The sequence below is a fragment of the Electrophorus electricus genome, chromosome 12, assembly GCF_041902795.1.
Source record: "Electrophorus electricus isolate QZ-2024a chromosome 12, ASM4190279v1, whole genome shotgun sequence".
NCBI lineage: Eukaryota > Metazoa > Chordata > Actinopteri > Gymnotiformes > Gymnotidae > Electrophorus > Electrophorus electricus.
This window is the reverse complement of record NC_137508.1, coordinates 15,656,082-15,673,760: the sequence shown is the minus strand read 5'-3', so window position 1 is coordinate 15,673,760 and position 17,679 is coordinate 15,656,082. Positions and strand designations below refer to the sequence as shown.

Sequence of the window (17,679 nt, the reverse complement as noted above, 5' to 3'; positions counted from 1 at the left end):
TAAGACTGTAACTTGGAGTGAATTGCGAGATTGGTTTAAGTGCTATTCTCAGTAACTCGTGTTGCATTCGTATTTAAATTAAGTAAATGCACGTTTAAAGTTCATAAGTCTTTCGGGGCTTGCGCAGACCTGACCGAGATGGGGCGTCACAAAGAAAGCTGAACGTGGAACATAAGCCCGCGTGCGCTCCGCGCCATCCGCAAATGATTTTTTGCCGCGAGGACAGCGTTGTCTCTCCAAGAAAGGTACGCTAGCCACCTCCACTCAGCGGAAACCTCTATTAATGTGTTAGGTAATGTGTTCTTTTGTTCACTTTGTCTAGGCGAATTTTAAATTATGTTATAAATCGGCTTTAATACATAATTACTGGTAATAGCTTATGAATATGTTTCTTTTTTGTACTGTCGTTAAGCGCTGAAATAACGGGTCTAACATACGTCGCTAAATCTGTCTAGGTAGCTACGTTAACATAGCTATCTACTGTAATTTGTTCCGTTAGCCAGACAACGTGGATGCCATGCTGTGTCGGTGTTACAGTTAGAGCTCACTTTACTGGGCTGTATGTTTCAACTTTTAAGCTTTTAAGTAGTCAGACAAAATACAGCGCGAATGCATGCAAATTTGATAAGTAGCTACTTTCTTAGTAGTGAATATGTTTTAGTACTAAAAATATACGCTTCCTATATTAAACTACGGCCCCACGTGCGTCGAGATGAGTACTTTGAGTCTATTGGAACGTACGATATATTTGGAGCGATAACCAGCCGGGACTCATGTTCGTCGAAGGCCAAGATTATAGTCGCTTTTGTCCCAAAACGTTTTGGAAGTTCCATGCATAAGAGGTCTTATGTTCAAATTATTTATATTGTGGGCTTAGCGCCCTTTTGTTTTAGTTAGGTACATACGGTGGTTATGTTGGCATGCATGTTCTATTTGGTTAACTACGTGCGGATTTAGAACTACTGGCAAGGGTATGATTTTCCATGTTGTCTAGGCCATCGCAAAAGAAACGAAACTTTGAGTTAATTTAATGAAGTTACCTGTCCATAAGAAAAATATGCTTTGGCCAAATGATTACCAGCCCAGCCTTAAGATATCCCCAGACGCTCAGCATTTTTCTTTGCCCTATTTACCAAAACGCATGAACCAAGGTTCCACGAGCACTGAATATCTCGTATAATTGTGTAGGGGGAGCCAGATAGAAGCCAAAATGTGCCCCAAATGCTAGTGATAACAGGGTACCAGCAGCAGGTACTGTTGGTGAACATATGTATAGGTATAAATAAAAAATAACGATTCGAGCCAGGTGGATCACTGTGAACACGTGGAGATTTACTGTAGATGAATTGCGAGATTTATGTGGTCGTCTGCAACAATGCGGTGACTGTGCATAAGGCATCCCCTGTCACATGCCTGGTGAGGGAAGCACTGTTAGATATCAGATGTGACATTGTAGAGCTTCTCTACCAACTCATGAAACCTTTAAAAATGCTGTCCAAAGGTTGTTTTTCAGGGATGCAGTTCTGTACTCATTCACCTTGGCCTACATGGTCACATTTCCAGGTTCCGAACTGGCATTTGTACATGTTTGAAAGTCCCATTACCGCAACAACTGTGGGCACTCTGGAAATTACTTCAGATAAATAAACAGTATTTTGAAAGTCCATGTCAATATTAGGGAATAGCAAGTCCTAACTTTGTTTCGGATGGCCTCTTGCTTTTATTGTTTGAACAAATGTTTTTACAGATCCAGACTAACCAGGACTTCAGATTGCAACAACCACATGTACAGGCAAAGGAGTTTAATAGAATTGTTTTCTAAGACCTCACATCCAATACAGCAGAATAGAGGCAGGCCTGTTTCAAATTAAGGGGAGTTTAGGAAGGATGTGAATGAATGTAAGACTTAGTCATCATAGCAGCGTCTCTGAGGAGATGCATAGTTTCCAAAGCTTTTGTTTGTGAATGAGGTTCACTCAGTAAGGCAAACCCTTTGCGATTATAATTTTTACAAGCAGTTAGATCTCATGGAATAACTTTGGGGTCAGATGCCTGTATGCTGCTTCAGGCATGTTATGTGAGAGAGGGTGCAAGGAATTGAAAGCCTGTTGCATTTAATGTTTGGATAAAAAGTATTGCTATATAGTATTACCATAATCTATTATCCTATAGTATCACTGAAAAGCATGGCTTTCTGCTGTAATGATTGTGGCTGGTTTATACTTGCATGTGGTGTCTAGTTCCTTCCTATTTTCAAATCAGACGATTGACTTTAGTTGTTATCAAAGTAGCCAAAGTGGTGAAGCCCCACCCCTGCCTAATTTACCTTGGCCTACATGGTCACATTTCCAGGTTCCGAACTGGCATTTGTACATGTTTTCTTTGAAAGTCCAATTACCGCAACAACTGTGGGCACTCTGGTAATTACTTTAAGTAAATAACAAAAAGTGTTTTGAAAATGCATGTCAATTTCAGTGGGTGGCAAATCCTAGCTTTGTTTTGGATGGCCTCTTGCTTTTATTGTTTGAACAAGTAGTTTTACAGATCCAGACTAACCAGGACTTCAGATTGCAACAACGACATGTACAGGCAAAGAAGTTTAATAGATTTGTTTTCTAAGACCTCACATCCAATACAGCAGAGTAGAGGCAGGCCTGTTTCAAATTAAGGGGAGTTTAGGAAGGACTTAGTCATCATAGCAGCGTCTCTGAGGAGCTGCATAGTTTCCAAGGCATTTGTTTGTGACTGAGGTTCGCTCAGTAAGGCAAACCCTTTGCGATTATAATTTTTACAAGCAGTTAGATCTCATGGAATAACTTTGGGGTCAGATGCCTGTATGCTGCTTCAGGCATGTTATGTGAGAGAGGGTGCAAGGAATTGAAAGCCTGTTGCATTTAATGTTTGGATAAAAAGTATTGCTATATAGTATTACCATAATCTATTATCCTATAGTATCACTGAAAAGCATGGCTTTCTGCTGTAATGATTGTGGCTGGTTTATACTTGCATGTGGTGTCTAGTTCCTTCCTATTTTCAAATCAGACGATTGACTTTAGTTGTTATCAAAGTAGCCAAAGTGGTGAAGCCCCACCCCTGCCTAATTTACCTTGGCCTACATGGTCACATTTCCAGGTTCCGAACTGGCATTTGTACATGTTTTCTTTGAAAGTCCAATTACCGCAACAACTGTGGGCACTCTGGTAATTACTTTAAGTAAATAACAAAAAGTGTTTTGAAAATGCATGTCAATTTCAGTGGGTGGCAAGTCCTAGCTTTGTTTTGGATGGCCTCTTGCTTTTATTGTTTGAACAAGTAGTTTTACAGATCCAGACTAACCAGGACTTCAGATTGCAACAACGACATGTACAGGCAAAGAAGTTTAATAGATTTGTTTTCTTAGACCTCACATCCAATACAGCAGAGTAGAGGCAGGCCTGTTTCAAATTAAGGGGAGTTTAGGAAGGACGTGAAAGAATGTAAGACTTAGTCATCATAGCAGCGTCTCTGAGGAGCTGCATAGTTTCCAAGGCATTTGTTTGTGACTGAGGTTCACTCAGTAAGGCAAACCCTTTGCGATTATAATGTTTACAAGCAGTTAGATTCCATGGAATAACTTTGGGGTCAGATGCCTGTATGCTGCTTCAGGCATGTTATGTGAGAGTGAGGGTGCAAGGAATTGAAAGCCTGTTGCATTTAATTTTTGGATAAAAAGTATTGCTATATAGTATTACCATAAACTATGGTATGGTATGGTATGGTATGGCTTTCTGCTGTAATGATTGTGGCTGGTTTATACTTGCGTGTGGTGTCTAGTTCCTTCCTGTTTTGAAATCAGACAATTGACTTTAGTTGTTATCAAATTAGCCAAATTGATGAAGCCCCACCCCTGCTTTAAGTTCATTTAATTTAATTTTCCTCTAACTTAGAATATCCTAAAACAGAGTTTAACAGAACAGGGTATGACTTCTTTACAGCTATCACAACCCCCCTGTAAATGTTCACTTCTAAAAGATTTCTGTAATCTTAGAATTTCATTTTCAGGAGTCCATAGTATAAATATAATGGGGACATGCGTACATATAAGTAGAAGTTGATTATGTTTAAGGGATTCAGAATCTTGTTTGTGAAAAGCTGTTTCTGTGCATAGTTCTTTCAGGCCTTCTAATGGAAAATGGCATTCTGTGTAGGGTGTGGCATGTGTCTTAGTCATATGTAACTTGCATTTTTTTGCAACATTACATTAACTGAAATTCTTGTTCTAATTTTTGTCATTTATTGCTGTGAAAAATTATTTTGTTCTTGGCTGACTATCAGAACGTCTAGTCTTGAATTTCTTGATTTGTACAATATGCTATTTTTATGTTAATAATTTTGCTTACTGTTGAACAACAGCTCTTCCTAAAAATGGTTTAAATCCGTTTTATTTTAAGGATGTTCATAATAAGTGTGCGTGTGTGTGTGTGTCCTGCTGCTAAGTTGAATTGATTTTATTCAGAACTCTTGGTAACTATAAAATGCCCCTTCTACTCATGTAATATGAATTTATTTACTGGTCATGTCTGCACCCATAAACTTTTATATATGTGCAGGGTACTGACTAATGATGGCCTGTGTTGAGTGCTTTTGCCTCTGCAGTTGTCCAGCAGGGTTCTATGGGTAAAGGTCAGGGATAAATAGTTGTATTTTATCGTATTTTTACACTATTGGTACCGGCCCCAGTGTACTGTACATACTACTGATAAAAGTCCACTTAGTCATGTCACAGGTTGCTTTTGTGATGTATAGAATGACACTTGAGTCCGAAACTCAGATTTACTAAATAGCCAAAAAGTCTGGGAAAAGGGGAATTATTCCACCATAGTGTTTGCTCAACTGAATGGGGCAGCTGTCAGCATCACGGGTATTGTGCATTTCAGTTTTTGGGAAATTTCAGGCCAATTAATTACAAACATTTAAACACAATGCAGGTCTCCCATAAACTGTTATTTCTGAAGAATTCCCAATTATGACTTTTTTTTTTTTTTTTTAAGTGTTGTACAAGAGATTTTATCCATGCATGGGTGACTAAGTGTATTAAGTGCTTTAATGGAGACCTTTGAGATTTCTGGCAACAGTTTGAGGTCTTGGATTGTGTATGGTTGTGCTGTCTTTGATCAAGGCCCAGTTCTTTGCTTGTATGAACTTTGAATTCTGCATCTGCCCTTTTTACTAGGTCACGTTTACCAGGTGTCTTCCAGTGGGTTCTCTTAGGGCAGCTGCACAAGCTCATCAAACTTGTTGACATTTGTTGGGTATTAAGTCATTTGTTTTATGCGTTTGAAATATGCACCTTGAGCATTTTACATAGGCATATGTTTCAGACATACATAAAACGTACAAATGATGGAAAACATGCCAACAGAGCTCTCAGTGAAGGAACTGGAATACAGGCACAAGGCAAGGTACTTCAGTTATAAAGCTTAGTGATGCTTCTCCAAAAATACCAGAACTGAATGTTTTCACACCTCTCATAGATGTCATATATGGTATTTCTGAAGACCCATCTATTTGCAGAATATTTAAAGGACAATTCACACTGCTCCCAGTGTACTAAAGTACTAAATTAGTACTTATCGTAGGGTATTGTTTATGTTGTTTAACAAACTCTAGCACTTATTATTTATAGCACTTATCATTGTTTAAGATAGACCTTATGTATTTTGTACTTCTAGGTATCAGCATTCATCCCTGTATTCGACAGTATTCTAGTTCATTGGTATGTCTGATTCTAACCTACTGTACTAGGATATATTCTATGAGTAAACGACAAAGCACTTTGTAAGTCGCTCTGGATAAGAGCGTCTGCTAAATGCCATAAATGTAAATATTTCTGAGAGTGAATACTTGTGATTCAATGTTGTATGAATCTGCTCAGTCTGAATATCAGTAATATCATGCGCCTCACACTTCCATAGTAAAGGATGTTTTAGGTAAAATAAATAAATAAACAGACTGATGTATCAGGCTGCAGTGGTACTCAGTGGAATTCACTACATTGAAGGGTGTTTTGTTGTATGCTGCTACAGTGGTAAGTATTGTGATGCTGATAAATACATGACACATTGTACAGCTCTATCTGGCCAAATTGACTCCAACCACAACCCCTATTGGCCTGGGCTAGGCTTCCTGAGGCTGGGTTGACATTTAAACTGCGGCTCCTCTCACCTCTCCTCGTGTCTCATGGAATATATAAGTTGAGTTTTGTCAAGCAGCTGTTGCCATAGTTGCAACTTGTTGGCACAGAAGGAACACATGTTGTAAGATTTCTTATTTTTGATTTAACTTCTTAAATTTGCATAAATATTCCTATACGCTTTCACTAATTGTTGATGGAATTTTGAGTATTCTGTTCTTGATGTAATAATCTACTGACCTATAATTGTACTTTTAGATTTCATACACAGGGCACTGGCTGAACCTGTGGATGATTAACTAATTCTTTGCTAATTGACCTAATTGCTACTGTTCATGAATGATCATCTACTAGATTGTATGGTGCTATCTATGAAGTCCCCATAGTTTCTTTATGGTAATTTTACTGTGATGCCTATTAAATAGTGATTTTCATAGCTGTAGCTTTTGTATGTTTAGAATGGCTTATCTTACATTAATCTTGGTGTTCGTTCACCAACCATTTTGCAGAAACATTATAAAATGTGCACATGATTAATTTGAAACTTGCTGTAATTCCAGATTTGTCAAGATACCAGCTTTTGATTCCTCCAATTTCAAGGAATTATGACTGCCATTAATTCTCCTCGAGACAGGTGGGTGATGTCTTCATCATCAACCACGTGCAAACTTATAATGTCCAGTTGTGTAATGTTTTGTGTTTTGGCAGGTACAAGGCTGTATGGATCATATTTTTCATATTGGGGCTTGGAACTCTCCTGCCATGGAACTTCTTCATGACTGCTACCATGGTAACGTTGTACTCATTATGGCTAATATGTAATAGAAGTTAGGCATTCCATTGTGCTACAAAAATGTATAAAGAAATAAGTTTTATTTGTTTTTTTAGTAAACATATTTTACAAATTACTCAAGTGTCTTCGTGTAATTTCCTTCTTTTAAAAATAGGAATTGTAGCTATGACCATGATACTGAGGGTTGAGCAACATGTAATGCTGGGATCAGACTACATATTTTTGTCTTTCACGACAGTCATTATGTTAGCTGATTTAGTCAGTCATGGTGCCATAAATTCTTGCTGTGTCTTCATTGTGAGATTAGCAACACTACATATGATCCCCACCAGTCATTCGTGCCTTTTTGCGAGTTCACAGGAGAAGAGGGTCAAGAAATTGTTAGCCATGGATATTAAGGAACTAGGCAGAACCTTTCATCGGAGTGCCATGGGGTATCCCAAACACCACATCAGCGTTCTTTGTTTGTCTGCAATGCCTGTTCCTCATACTTGAGACTCACATTTGGGCCAGATACTGGAAGTTTCAGTTATGATAAATTCAGCACAATTTTTACAATTTTATGTTCCCAGCATAAGATGCCTTAGTGGTGCATGACTGTTTAGTACTATGCAATATACTGTGTATACAAGCATGCACACAATGATTAATTGTTCTTTTAATTTAATTAATTGATTAAAGGATTAAAGGTTGAATGAATAATTGGTGCCACACAATGATTAATGTATAGTTTTTGTTGAATTTGTTAATGGATAATGAACATTATGATGCTCATGCAAGCACTTGAAGAATCAAGTGTTAGAGAGATTTGAAATTGGTTTCCGTACAGAAGAGTGAAACAAACAGCTGGTGGCAGGATTAAAATTTACAATTTCTTGACTCTCTGCTCTCAGAATAGTCATAAACACACTGTTTCCGCTCTAAAAAAATTGAGAAAACAAATTATGAAATGATGTATAGTTTTCTTGAACATCTTTTTTCCTCCTTTTTTTTCTGGCTAATCTCTGCAATACTATATGATTTGAACAAAATTGAACAAACTTCAATTAAAACCTTTATATCAGGATTTATGGGAGATTCTTTTTTTTAGAACCAGAGCATGAATTCATTACATTTTTATTAATGCAAACATGAATATTGTCAACTGCTTTGAAACCAAATTTTTGCAGTTTCAAGCAGCACTATGACTGATGTGCCATTTCTCCACAGTACTTCACCAGCCGGTTGAAGAGCACACCCACAAACGGAGCTGTGGTCAACCAGACAGCCAATAGCACGTTGGCAGCTGTTGACGTACGTAATGTCCTGGAGTCCAAGTTCAACAATGTGATGACCCTATGTGCTATGGTGCCACTGCTCATCTTCACTTGCCTCAATTCCTTCATCCATCAGAGGTGAGACCAGCTCCATTCACCTCTGCACAAAACCTGCCAGCACCTGACTGTGACTTACCGTGATCATGACATGATCTTGATCATGTCTTCAAGTCTTGAACTCTTCTGGCTAATCATCATTCAGTCTAATTCTGGCCCAATAAACCTCACATTCAAACGTGATCATAGCTCATCCTTCATCACAGTCCCTTATTTCCCTTATTTTTAATCCCTTCATAAACTTCAACATCCTGGAGGGCTTTTTTTTTCTTTTCTTTTTTTTTTTTTTTTTTTAAGGGGTGGGCTTGACAGCTATCGCATATTTATTCATTTACTCCTCAGACAAACATTATTTTAGGAATGCTGATTTTGTGCCCTTGCACTCTTTATCTCTTTCAGAATTCCACAGAAATTGAGAATCTCTGGCAGTCTCTCAGTTATCCTGTTGGTGTTTCTGATCACTGCGGTGTTGGTGAAGGTGGACATGACCCCTCTGTCCTTTTTCGTGGTCACTATGATCAAAATTGTCTGCATTAACTGTGAGTACCTCTGCTGGTTGTCTTGTGTCCATTGGTTCTGTATTCCTTCTTTGTGGAAACGGAGGATGGGCCAACATCTTAGAGATGGCTTTTTTTGATGCCATTATAGTGGTTTTGAAAGTGTAGGTGAGGAAGAGACAACATCAAAAAGAATGCTTGCTGGGAAGTAATCTTTGAAATTCTCTTAGGTGTTATATGTTGCAATATATGTTGAAATTCTCTTAGGTGCTATATGTCCAGCTCTATCATTTTGACGAGGGTGTGTCTTTTCTCATCACTCTCTCATCCTGTCCTATCTGCAGCATTTGGTGCAATTCTACAGGGGAGTCTGTTTGGTCTGGCTGGTATGCTGCCAGCCTCCTATACCACTCCAATCATGAGTGGCCAAGGGCTCGCTGGAACCTTTGCAGCATTTTCCATGATCTGTGCGCTTGCCAGTATGTATATCTTCAATTCAGTCATATAATGCCCCACACAGATTGAATGCTAGGCACTATTCGATAAGCTTTTTGAGTTTAGTCACTTATTTAAGACTTATTTGTTTTGAGGAACGTCTAGGTCATGATCCATGGGCTTTTTTTTCCCTCCCAGCTGGCTCAGAGCTGCAGGACAGTGCCTTTGGGTATTTCATCACTGCATGCGTTGTAATACTTCTGGCCATCGTGTCCTATATTGCCCTACCAAAAATGGTATGACCCAAATTCATTACAAACTTTCTGAAATAGATTGTGTTTGCAGATTAATGGTTTGTCATACGAAATTTGACATTATCCTGTGTATAATTGCAAAGCTGAGCCCAATTGTAAAGTTACATTGGGTTAAGGTCAGAATACTCAAGAAAACTAGTTAGCTAATCAATGAATGCACGTTTGTTGTATGCCCACCACTGTTTTTTTTGTTTGTTTGTTTTTCTCTCCTCTGGCCAACAGGAATTTTTCCAGTATTACTCAGACACCAGTAGCTCCAAACCTGGCACTGATGAGGAAAAAAATATGGATCTGTTGTCCAAAGGTAGAACAATCTGTCAATCCAAAGGTGCTCTGTTGAAATGTGTCTGTTTAATTCCAGTAAACACAAGAATTGACAAATGCTTCCTGACTCGTACCTAGAGTACCCAATGAATGCATTTACAGTTTGCATTAAGCCCCAACCCATCTGGAAATGATGCTCAGTGTGAGTTTAGTTCTGCTCTGCACTGCATTAAAAGACTCCTAGTTAGTTTCTGCACTGGCCTCACTTTAATTTATGGCATATGATTTCAGATTGTCTTATTCTGTTCCTTTATTGTTTTTGTCATGGATGGTTGATGTTTCTTCCACAGAAAGCCCTGGGGAGGCAACCGCTGTAGTCAGTCTCACTGGTGAAGAAACAACACACAATATCTCTGTATTTGCCATCTTTAAAAAGGTACCTTTTTTATTTTAAAAAAAACCAAAAAAAACTTTTGTCAACTTGCCAGGTTTTGCTGTTTTTCAGTCTCCAAGCATGGGCTTGGCCTGTACCATTTTAAATAAACTAGTGAATTATTGGCCCTTTTATTATAGGCATAATATCAAAGGTATTCACTGTTCTTTATTCCGCCCCTTATAGATCAGGGTGATGGCACTTTCAGTGTGTTTTATTTTCATGATCACTATTGGAATGTTTCCTGCTGTGACTGTAGACGTCAAATCATCTGTGGCAAATGGGAGCATTTGGGGTAAGAGTTTACATACATAAACTTATAATTACATACATTTTCATCATTGTGCATTTGTTCACTGGCTTCTTTTTTATTGGTGGCCAGAAATTTATTTCATTCCCGTGGCTTGCTTCTTGCTCTTCAATGTGATGGACTGGGCTGGACGAAGCTTAACTGCAGTGTGTATGTGGGTAAGTGAAGGTTGTGTGGATGTGAGCTTGTATCCCAGATTTTGCCTTGTCTGACATAGAAAGGCCCAAAATGGCCTTTTATGGCCCTGTGTGCATATATTTTCCCAGTGTACAGATTCTTTGCTTCGGGCAAAATTAAACCTAACTTGTGATCTAACAGACTGATGAACTCTCCCTGTGATTTCCCATGAAATGTATAATGTAGTGTTCTTTACTTATAGCACCAAATGTTAGAAACCATAGTGCAATGATTCCAGTTTTGTGAAAAGCAAAATGGAAAATGGTCCCTTCTATGATTTCAAAACAAACCTGTTAGCAATTTGTGTTCTGGCTGTTGCGTAACACATACTATTGTGAAAGCAGTGGTGAAGCAGTTGTAGAGGCCCCGTTTTGAGGCATTTTTACATATTCCCTAGAAAGTTTGTGAACTTGGTGGTATATGCAAGTTCTCCTTTGTCCCTACTCCTCTGACCTCATTTCTCCATCTCCTCATTCTATAGCGATGCTAGAACTAGACAATACCATCTGTTAGTTGTATTATGAGGTTGAGTAAAGTGAGCAATTTTTTTTTATTACAAGTCCCCATCCAAGACTGTTCAAAGCGGATGTTTTTTGTCCTGACAGTGTCTCTTTTGTTATGTGTAAGGGAGCATATTTTCTTTGTTTACAATTTTGCTATTGTTTAGACATTTTACTTTTGACATTTTGGACATTACCCTTCCTTAAGAGGTGGAACTGAGACGTACATTAGTAGTATAACATAAGTAGCTTGTGTTGTGTTCTGATTTCACCCCCCTGATGCTGAGTTTTTCCTGGCAACAGCTTGAGCTAGTCCCCTTGAGATCAAATTTCTATGTGCTTACCATTCCCACTATTTCTCTGACCATACCCTTTCCTCTTAAATTAGTAATTCCTCAGTTATTTTACAAGAAATCAACAATTCTGAAGTCATTTACCAGAACTAAAATAAATAATTTGCTGTGTCAATTTGCCCACCATGTAATATTCCTACTTTACACATATACTTGACTATCTAGGTCTTTATGGAGTAGTAATGTCTCAAATTGGATACTAATGTTTGGTGCTAAATGTAGATGACATTCCTTCAGTGTATCTCACATTATTCAACTGTGCTAAAATGACCTCAGTATGAACAAAACTAACAGTTTTAAAATGATGCCTTTTGGCTTTTAGTTGGTATATGTGGTCCACTGAATTAAATTCAAATTCTTCTTAAAAATGAGCATGTGAAAATGACATGTTCTTTACCAAATTTCTGCTTTAACATACATTGAACTTGAAATTGAAGACATAGCTTTGGTTATCTCAAACAAAACTTTGAATTGTGGTGGCCTTGCAGGATTATTTCACCTCCACGACATAGAGCAGACTCCCAGTCCAAAAACTGTCTGCCATTTCATTCTTTTTTTTCGGCATTTCTAATGCATCAAGGTATTAACAATAGGCTAAATCTTGTTGCATTTTCAAGTGTGAACACACTTAATTACACTAATAGTGATCTATCAATCTATCAAGGAAATAAGTGATGTGATATACGTTGCTTAAGAGCAACTCCTATCTTCAGCAGAAAACAGCTGTGTTAGAAGTCCTCAACATCTGATGTGAACCAGATCAGATTTTTCAAGCAGAAAAAAAAAATGTAGTTACAGGGCATTTGCTGTTTAAGGTGACTCATGTGCCCCTACTTTGCTCAAGATCTTTGGCCCAAAATGTCTAAAAGGTTTTGTATTGACTGACAGTAAAAGCTTTAACCTCTGGATTTTAGACTATTTATACTCAGGTTCTAAGGGAAATTCTCTGTTCAAATAAAATATACAGTAGAGAGACTTTGTTAGGCCCCATATTTATGTATGCATGCACGCACGTGCATGTGCATAGTCCAACTCTTGTTCTCCTGGTCTCCCCTCAGCCTGGCAAAGACAGCATCTGGCTGCCAGGCCTGGTCATAGCACGTGTGGTGTTCATCCCCCTCTTCATTTTGTGTAACGTGCAACCTAGGAACAACCTGCCTGTGCTCTTCGACCATGATGCCTGGTACATCATCTTCATGATCGTCTTCTCCTTTAGCAATGGCTACCTGGCCAGCCTCTGCATGTGCTTTGGACCCAAGTGAGTATGCACCGGTTACAGCATCTTTGAATGAAATATAGCCTTGGCTGCCCCGTTGTTGGTTTCTTACCAGGTTGGCATTACAAGGATTAGCCTTGGTCACTAAGGTTCAAAACACCACTCAAAACAACAATTGATGTTACTGGTGTTGTTGTAACTGCTCTTGGCCTTGCTACTGACATGGTCCAGCCTGAAATCATTATGCTCTCCAGGACACAGTTTTCTGGTCAGTGTTAAACTAGCAAGCAATATTGTTTATACTATTAATTTCCTCCTCCAAAGTAACCTCCAGGAGTAACATGTACTTACACTTAAATTTTAAGGCCTTATTTTATATATAGCAACTGCCAAGTAAGTTATTTGTGTTTTCAAGTTTTCAAAGTTCAAGTTCAAAAGGGCTTTGTTGTCATTTCAGCTATATACAAGTAAACAGCAAAACGAAACAATGTTCCTTCAGGATCATGGTGCAACACTAAACAAGTGCGACAGACAATACACTGCACGAGTGCAAACAATACAATACAGTGCAATAATATACAATAAATACAGGACAGGACCAATACACAATGAACAGACAGTGCATTTATTTTGACCAGTACTGGGAATATTTTAAACAGAATGATATCATATCACAGAATATCACATATCAAACATATCACAGAATGATATGTAAGCAACGTAATTAACCATGTAGTTGTTTTTACACCCATTTGGGTAGTCTGATAATGGTTGCTATAACGCAAGCTAAAGCCAACTTAAGCTAAATATACCTAGTTTTACCCATTTCCATCACCCCTTAGATGCCAGCAAGGAAATAATATATTGCTCCAACTTGATAATGTGCGCTTTCCATATTGTAAATGCTATGTAAGTAGCACCACTGTGGCGACACAGGATTAAAACCCCAAAAGTTATAGCAGTCTGAACACAAATGTTCCAGTTAAAATGACATTTAATATGTCTTGAGAAAAAATGCTGATATGCTTGTTTCTGAAACACTGCATTGAGAATACATTTAGGACAGAATGTGAATTATTTATTTATTTTTATTACTTTATTTTGTCGATTTGCATTGGCCCATAGATGTCAGTTCAGACTAACTAGCTAATGACTCGGCGCAATCTGCTTATGATGAATGATTTAGCAAGTTTACATATCTGTCCACACTTTAACTAGAAACAAGTGCGTATATAGTCGTAGATACCTGACTCATATCTTGTAATTGTTTAAATTACTGGTACACTTGTTGGCTTTAGCAACACAGAAGATATCACTCACAGTTAGCTAGCTATTATAGCTGCTAGATAATGTTAATATAGCTAGCAAACTAGCTTGGCTAAAAACATAAAGTGGAATTATACTGAAGGATATTTCCAACAAGAACACCCAGAACAGGATTATTCCATCTCTTTCAGAATAGAATAGAGAATAGAATATCTGTCATTACCCACGTACAACGAACAAGATGCTATGTAAAAATAATAATAATAATAATAATTAAAAAAACAAGTTTATCAAATGTATATAAAATATAGATATAAATATATACTAGCTAATCTGCAGTAGAAGCAAAACATCAGCAATCTGTAGTGCATCAGTGCATCAAGACCTCAAGGACACAATGCAGAGTGCAGACAATTAAATAAAGGAAATGTATAACAAAACAGTGGACAAGAATACCAATATGTGTACAGTGAAGGTGGAAGGAAGTGTGGGAAGTTAAAAATAAGAATAAATCATCATGAACATTTATGAAGTTTTTTGTTTTACTTTCAGAGAGTCTTAAGAGAGAAGGGTCTAGAGGAAGAGAGCGTCATAGCTGTGGTGCATAATTACTTAAAGCCACGTCTGCCAACAAGAAATGGAAGTAAGGAGTGTAGCTGAGGAGCAGTGTAGATTTCTCTGTGAAGAGTAATCTTGAAGACCAGTGAGGTATAAAGGAGTTAAATCATGAAGTGCTTTAAATGTTAAGACTAATCTTGAAATCTGTTCTTTGTTTTATGGGAAGCCAGTGAAGATTGTGCAGAACAGGGGAATTGCATTGGTGACAATGTGTGCATGTAATAATATGAGCTGCAGTATTCTGAACCAAATGAATTTTCTTCAGAATCTTTGCAGGTAGTCCAGTAAATAGAGCATTACAATAATCAAGGCTCGATGTTACAAATATATGTACCAGTGTTTCTGTACTAGTTTTTGAAAGGAATGGGTGTCCAAATATTTCTGAGATGAAAATAACCAGTAAGTCCGAGTGATTTTAATGTGGTGTTCCATTGGTGTAGTACTATCCAAGATGACCCCAAGGCTCTTAACTTGCATTGTGAGAAAGTAATGTCATGAAGTGACATGAAAAGTGGACAATTTTGGCATATTGGACTTGGAGCCAATCAACAGGACATCAGGAAGTTTGACAAATTACTCCAAAAGCTGAGCTAAGATCAAGTAGGACAAGAATGGAAAATAAGCCTGAATCAGCTGCTTACAGAATGTCATTTATGAAAACTATTAGGTGGCTTTAGAGGTTTAACTTGCAAATAAACCCCTTTGATTGGAGGTGAATGAAGTTATATGGTGCCTTTCTCAGAACCCAAGGACACTTTACAATCACAAAAACTCACAAAGTTTACATCCAGTCAACACACCAGTGAGGTGGTAGAATTAGTGCTAGAAGTATAGTAGGTAGAGCATGCATTAGACAAGGCAATTGTGGTAAGATTGAAGATGATCTGTTATGCCCATAAATTACTTGTAAGGCCATTTCTTGTAGACTGACATTCCAATCTACATCCTCCAGCCTTCATTCGAGATCTGAGGTGAAACGGGGTGCTATTAGTCAAAGAAATTATTCTTGTTTTAATTGTGGCTAAGCGATCTAATGAGGCAGTTAGGTGAAAATAAAGAATTAGGAGGAGAGAATGACAAAAGTATTGGGATTCTGAAGTGAATTGTCTCAATTGATACATTTTTTGCAGAGAGTGAGTAATGAGAATAACAAAAACAATGGATATGTGATATGAAATGGCAAACGTAACAGTAGTGGGACTTGCTTCAAAGGTACAAACTAGATCAAGTATTTGGCTTTTTAACAGTATAGAGTAAGTCAGCTAAAGAACTACTGATTATCCACGTGTATGTTAAACTCACTTGCAAATAACACATGAGGAGAGAGAAAACGGTTGTGGAGACAAATCAGATAAATTAAACATGGCTTAGAAGGGCAGTAAATCCCATGATGTATGTGGCTGGAGTATAATAATTATAACCTGAAAGAATTAACTGGTGTAACTGTTTAAAATCATTTGGAGTTTGCCATGTTTCAACTAAGAAAAGAATATCAACATTATGTTGTGAGAGAAAATAACTAAGCCAAAGACCTTTTCTACTTAGTGACTTTGCATTGAAAACTGAGAGCACAGTGGGGAAGAAGTCCATAACAGGGGGCAAAATCAGCCATGTCCCCAACGTAAATTACACCTTTGGTAACTAGTCACCGATGCCTGCCTGCTTCTTTATTTATTTAATTAAAAATAATTTTTATCTATGTAGTTACACATTTAAGCAACAATAATTAGATTACCAAAATTTGTTCTTTTTCATTGTTCCCCCTTGTATATTAGCATACAAACAACAGAAATGGAATAAGAACCAAGAAATGCATTCTAGATGATGAAAGGGATATAATGAAGTCGTACTCTAATACAAGGCTAGTGTACATAATATAACACACAAATGTAAAAATAAACTTTTAAAATCAAATATTTAGTAAATCTTAATTTTAGCAGTGTCTGATTCAAACAATATGGTACTTCATGATTTTTGGTTTCCTAAGCTAAACTCTAGCTAACACAAACTAATGAATGTGCTTTCTGTGTGTTTGCGGAGGACTTTTTTTCCTGGTCATTTCTGCTATGACTTCCTGTTTGGTAATATTGTGGTATTTTGTCTGTGTCCCACAGGAAAGTGGCCCAGCATGAAGCGGAGACAGCTGGGACTATCATGGTCTTTTTCCTTTCCCTGGGCCTTGCACTGGGAGCCGCGGTGTCCTTTGCTTTCCGGGTCATGATCTAGAATCTTTGTTCTGCAGCTACTCAGCATAGTGCCCCCTGGGGGAAGGAGGAAAAAGTGGCCAGATTTCTGAACTGTGCCATTTGGAACCAGAACTGGCTTCATAATTGCCCATGGTTTCCAAGCCTGAGAACATCTGCTTTGTATAAACAGAGACCATTGCTTATTTGGAAGGGCTACTGGGGGGTCGTATACACCATTGTTTACACAAAACAGCTCCTTAGGAAACAGACATTGTGGGGGTTCATTGTGGAAAGGAACACCCTTTCTAAGCAAAGCTCTCCATTCAGGAACCATTGTATAAGCCAAACTTAAACTTTAAAAAATTTTTTTTTTTTAACATTTTCACACTCTAAGTGTGAATCAAATATTTTTTATGTTAGCTCAGTAATAGGACTACCTGAATCATTAGCTCATTTGAGATTAAATCTTTTGAATGCATAGCCTTTAAATTTACTCTTATTTTGTTTTTTTAAGTAGTACTCTAAAATTCTAATATATATAAAAGGTATATGATGACTGAGGTGCTGTTTTCTGGTTTAATCTCTTTTAATCGCATATTGTTAGTTTTGTTTGATTATTTTAGTTTTTAGCCTTTTAAGTGTGTTGGTTTATTGGTTGTGGAATTTGTTCAGTTTTCATTGGTTGTTGAAGTGACTAACTAACTTCATCTTCATAGATAATGCTCCTGATTAATTATAACTGCTTTTTTTATTAAAAATTAACCTTTTTGTA

General features: G+C 37.6%; 1 protein-coding gene across 2 annotated transcripts; it reads left to right on the top strand.

The window, feature by feature from the left end:
* The first annotated feature begins 108 nt into the window (after positions 1 to 108).
* On the top strand, positions 109 to 17,679 carry slc29a1a (solute carrier family 29 member 1a). Of its 2 annotated transcripts, none has more exons than XM_081724907.1 (13): positions 109 to 245; positions 6,733 to 6,806; positions 6,881 to 6,962; positions 8,175 to 8,359; positions 8,738 to 8,877; positions 9,180 to 9,314; positions 9,469 to 9,566; positions 9,807 to 9,888; positions 10,199 to 10,284; positions 10,468 to 10,576; positions 10,664 to 10,749; positions 12,680 to 12,879; positions 16,836 to 17,679. In XM_081724907.1, exons 2-13 carry the CDS (start codon positions 6,778 to 6,780, stop codon positions 16,945 to 16,947), a joined length of 1,344 nt encoding a protein of 447 aa, XP_081581033.1. In that variant the 5' UTR covers positions 109 to 245; positions 6,733 to 6,777; the 3' UTR covers positions 16,948 to 17,679. The 2 variants fall into 2 exon arrangements, with proteins under 2 accessions (XP_081581033.1, XP_026882520.2); XM_027026719.3 differs by having other exon boundaries at positions 135 to 292.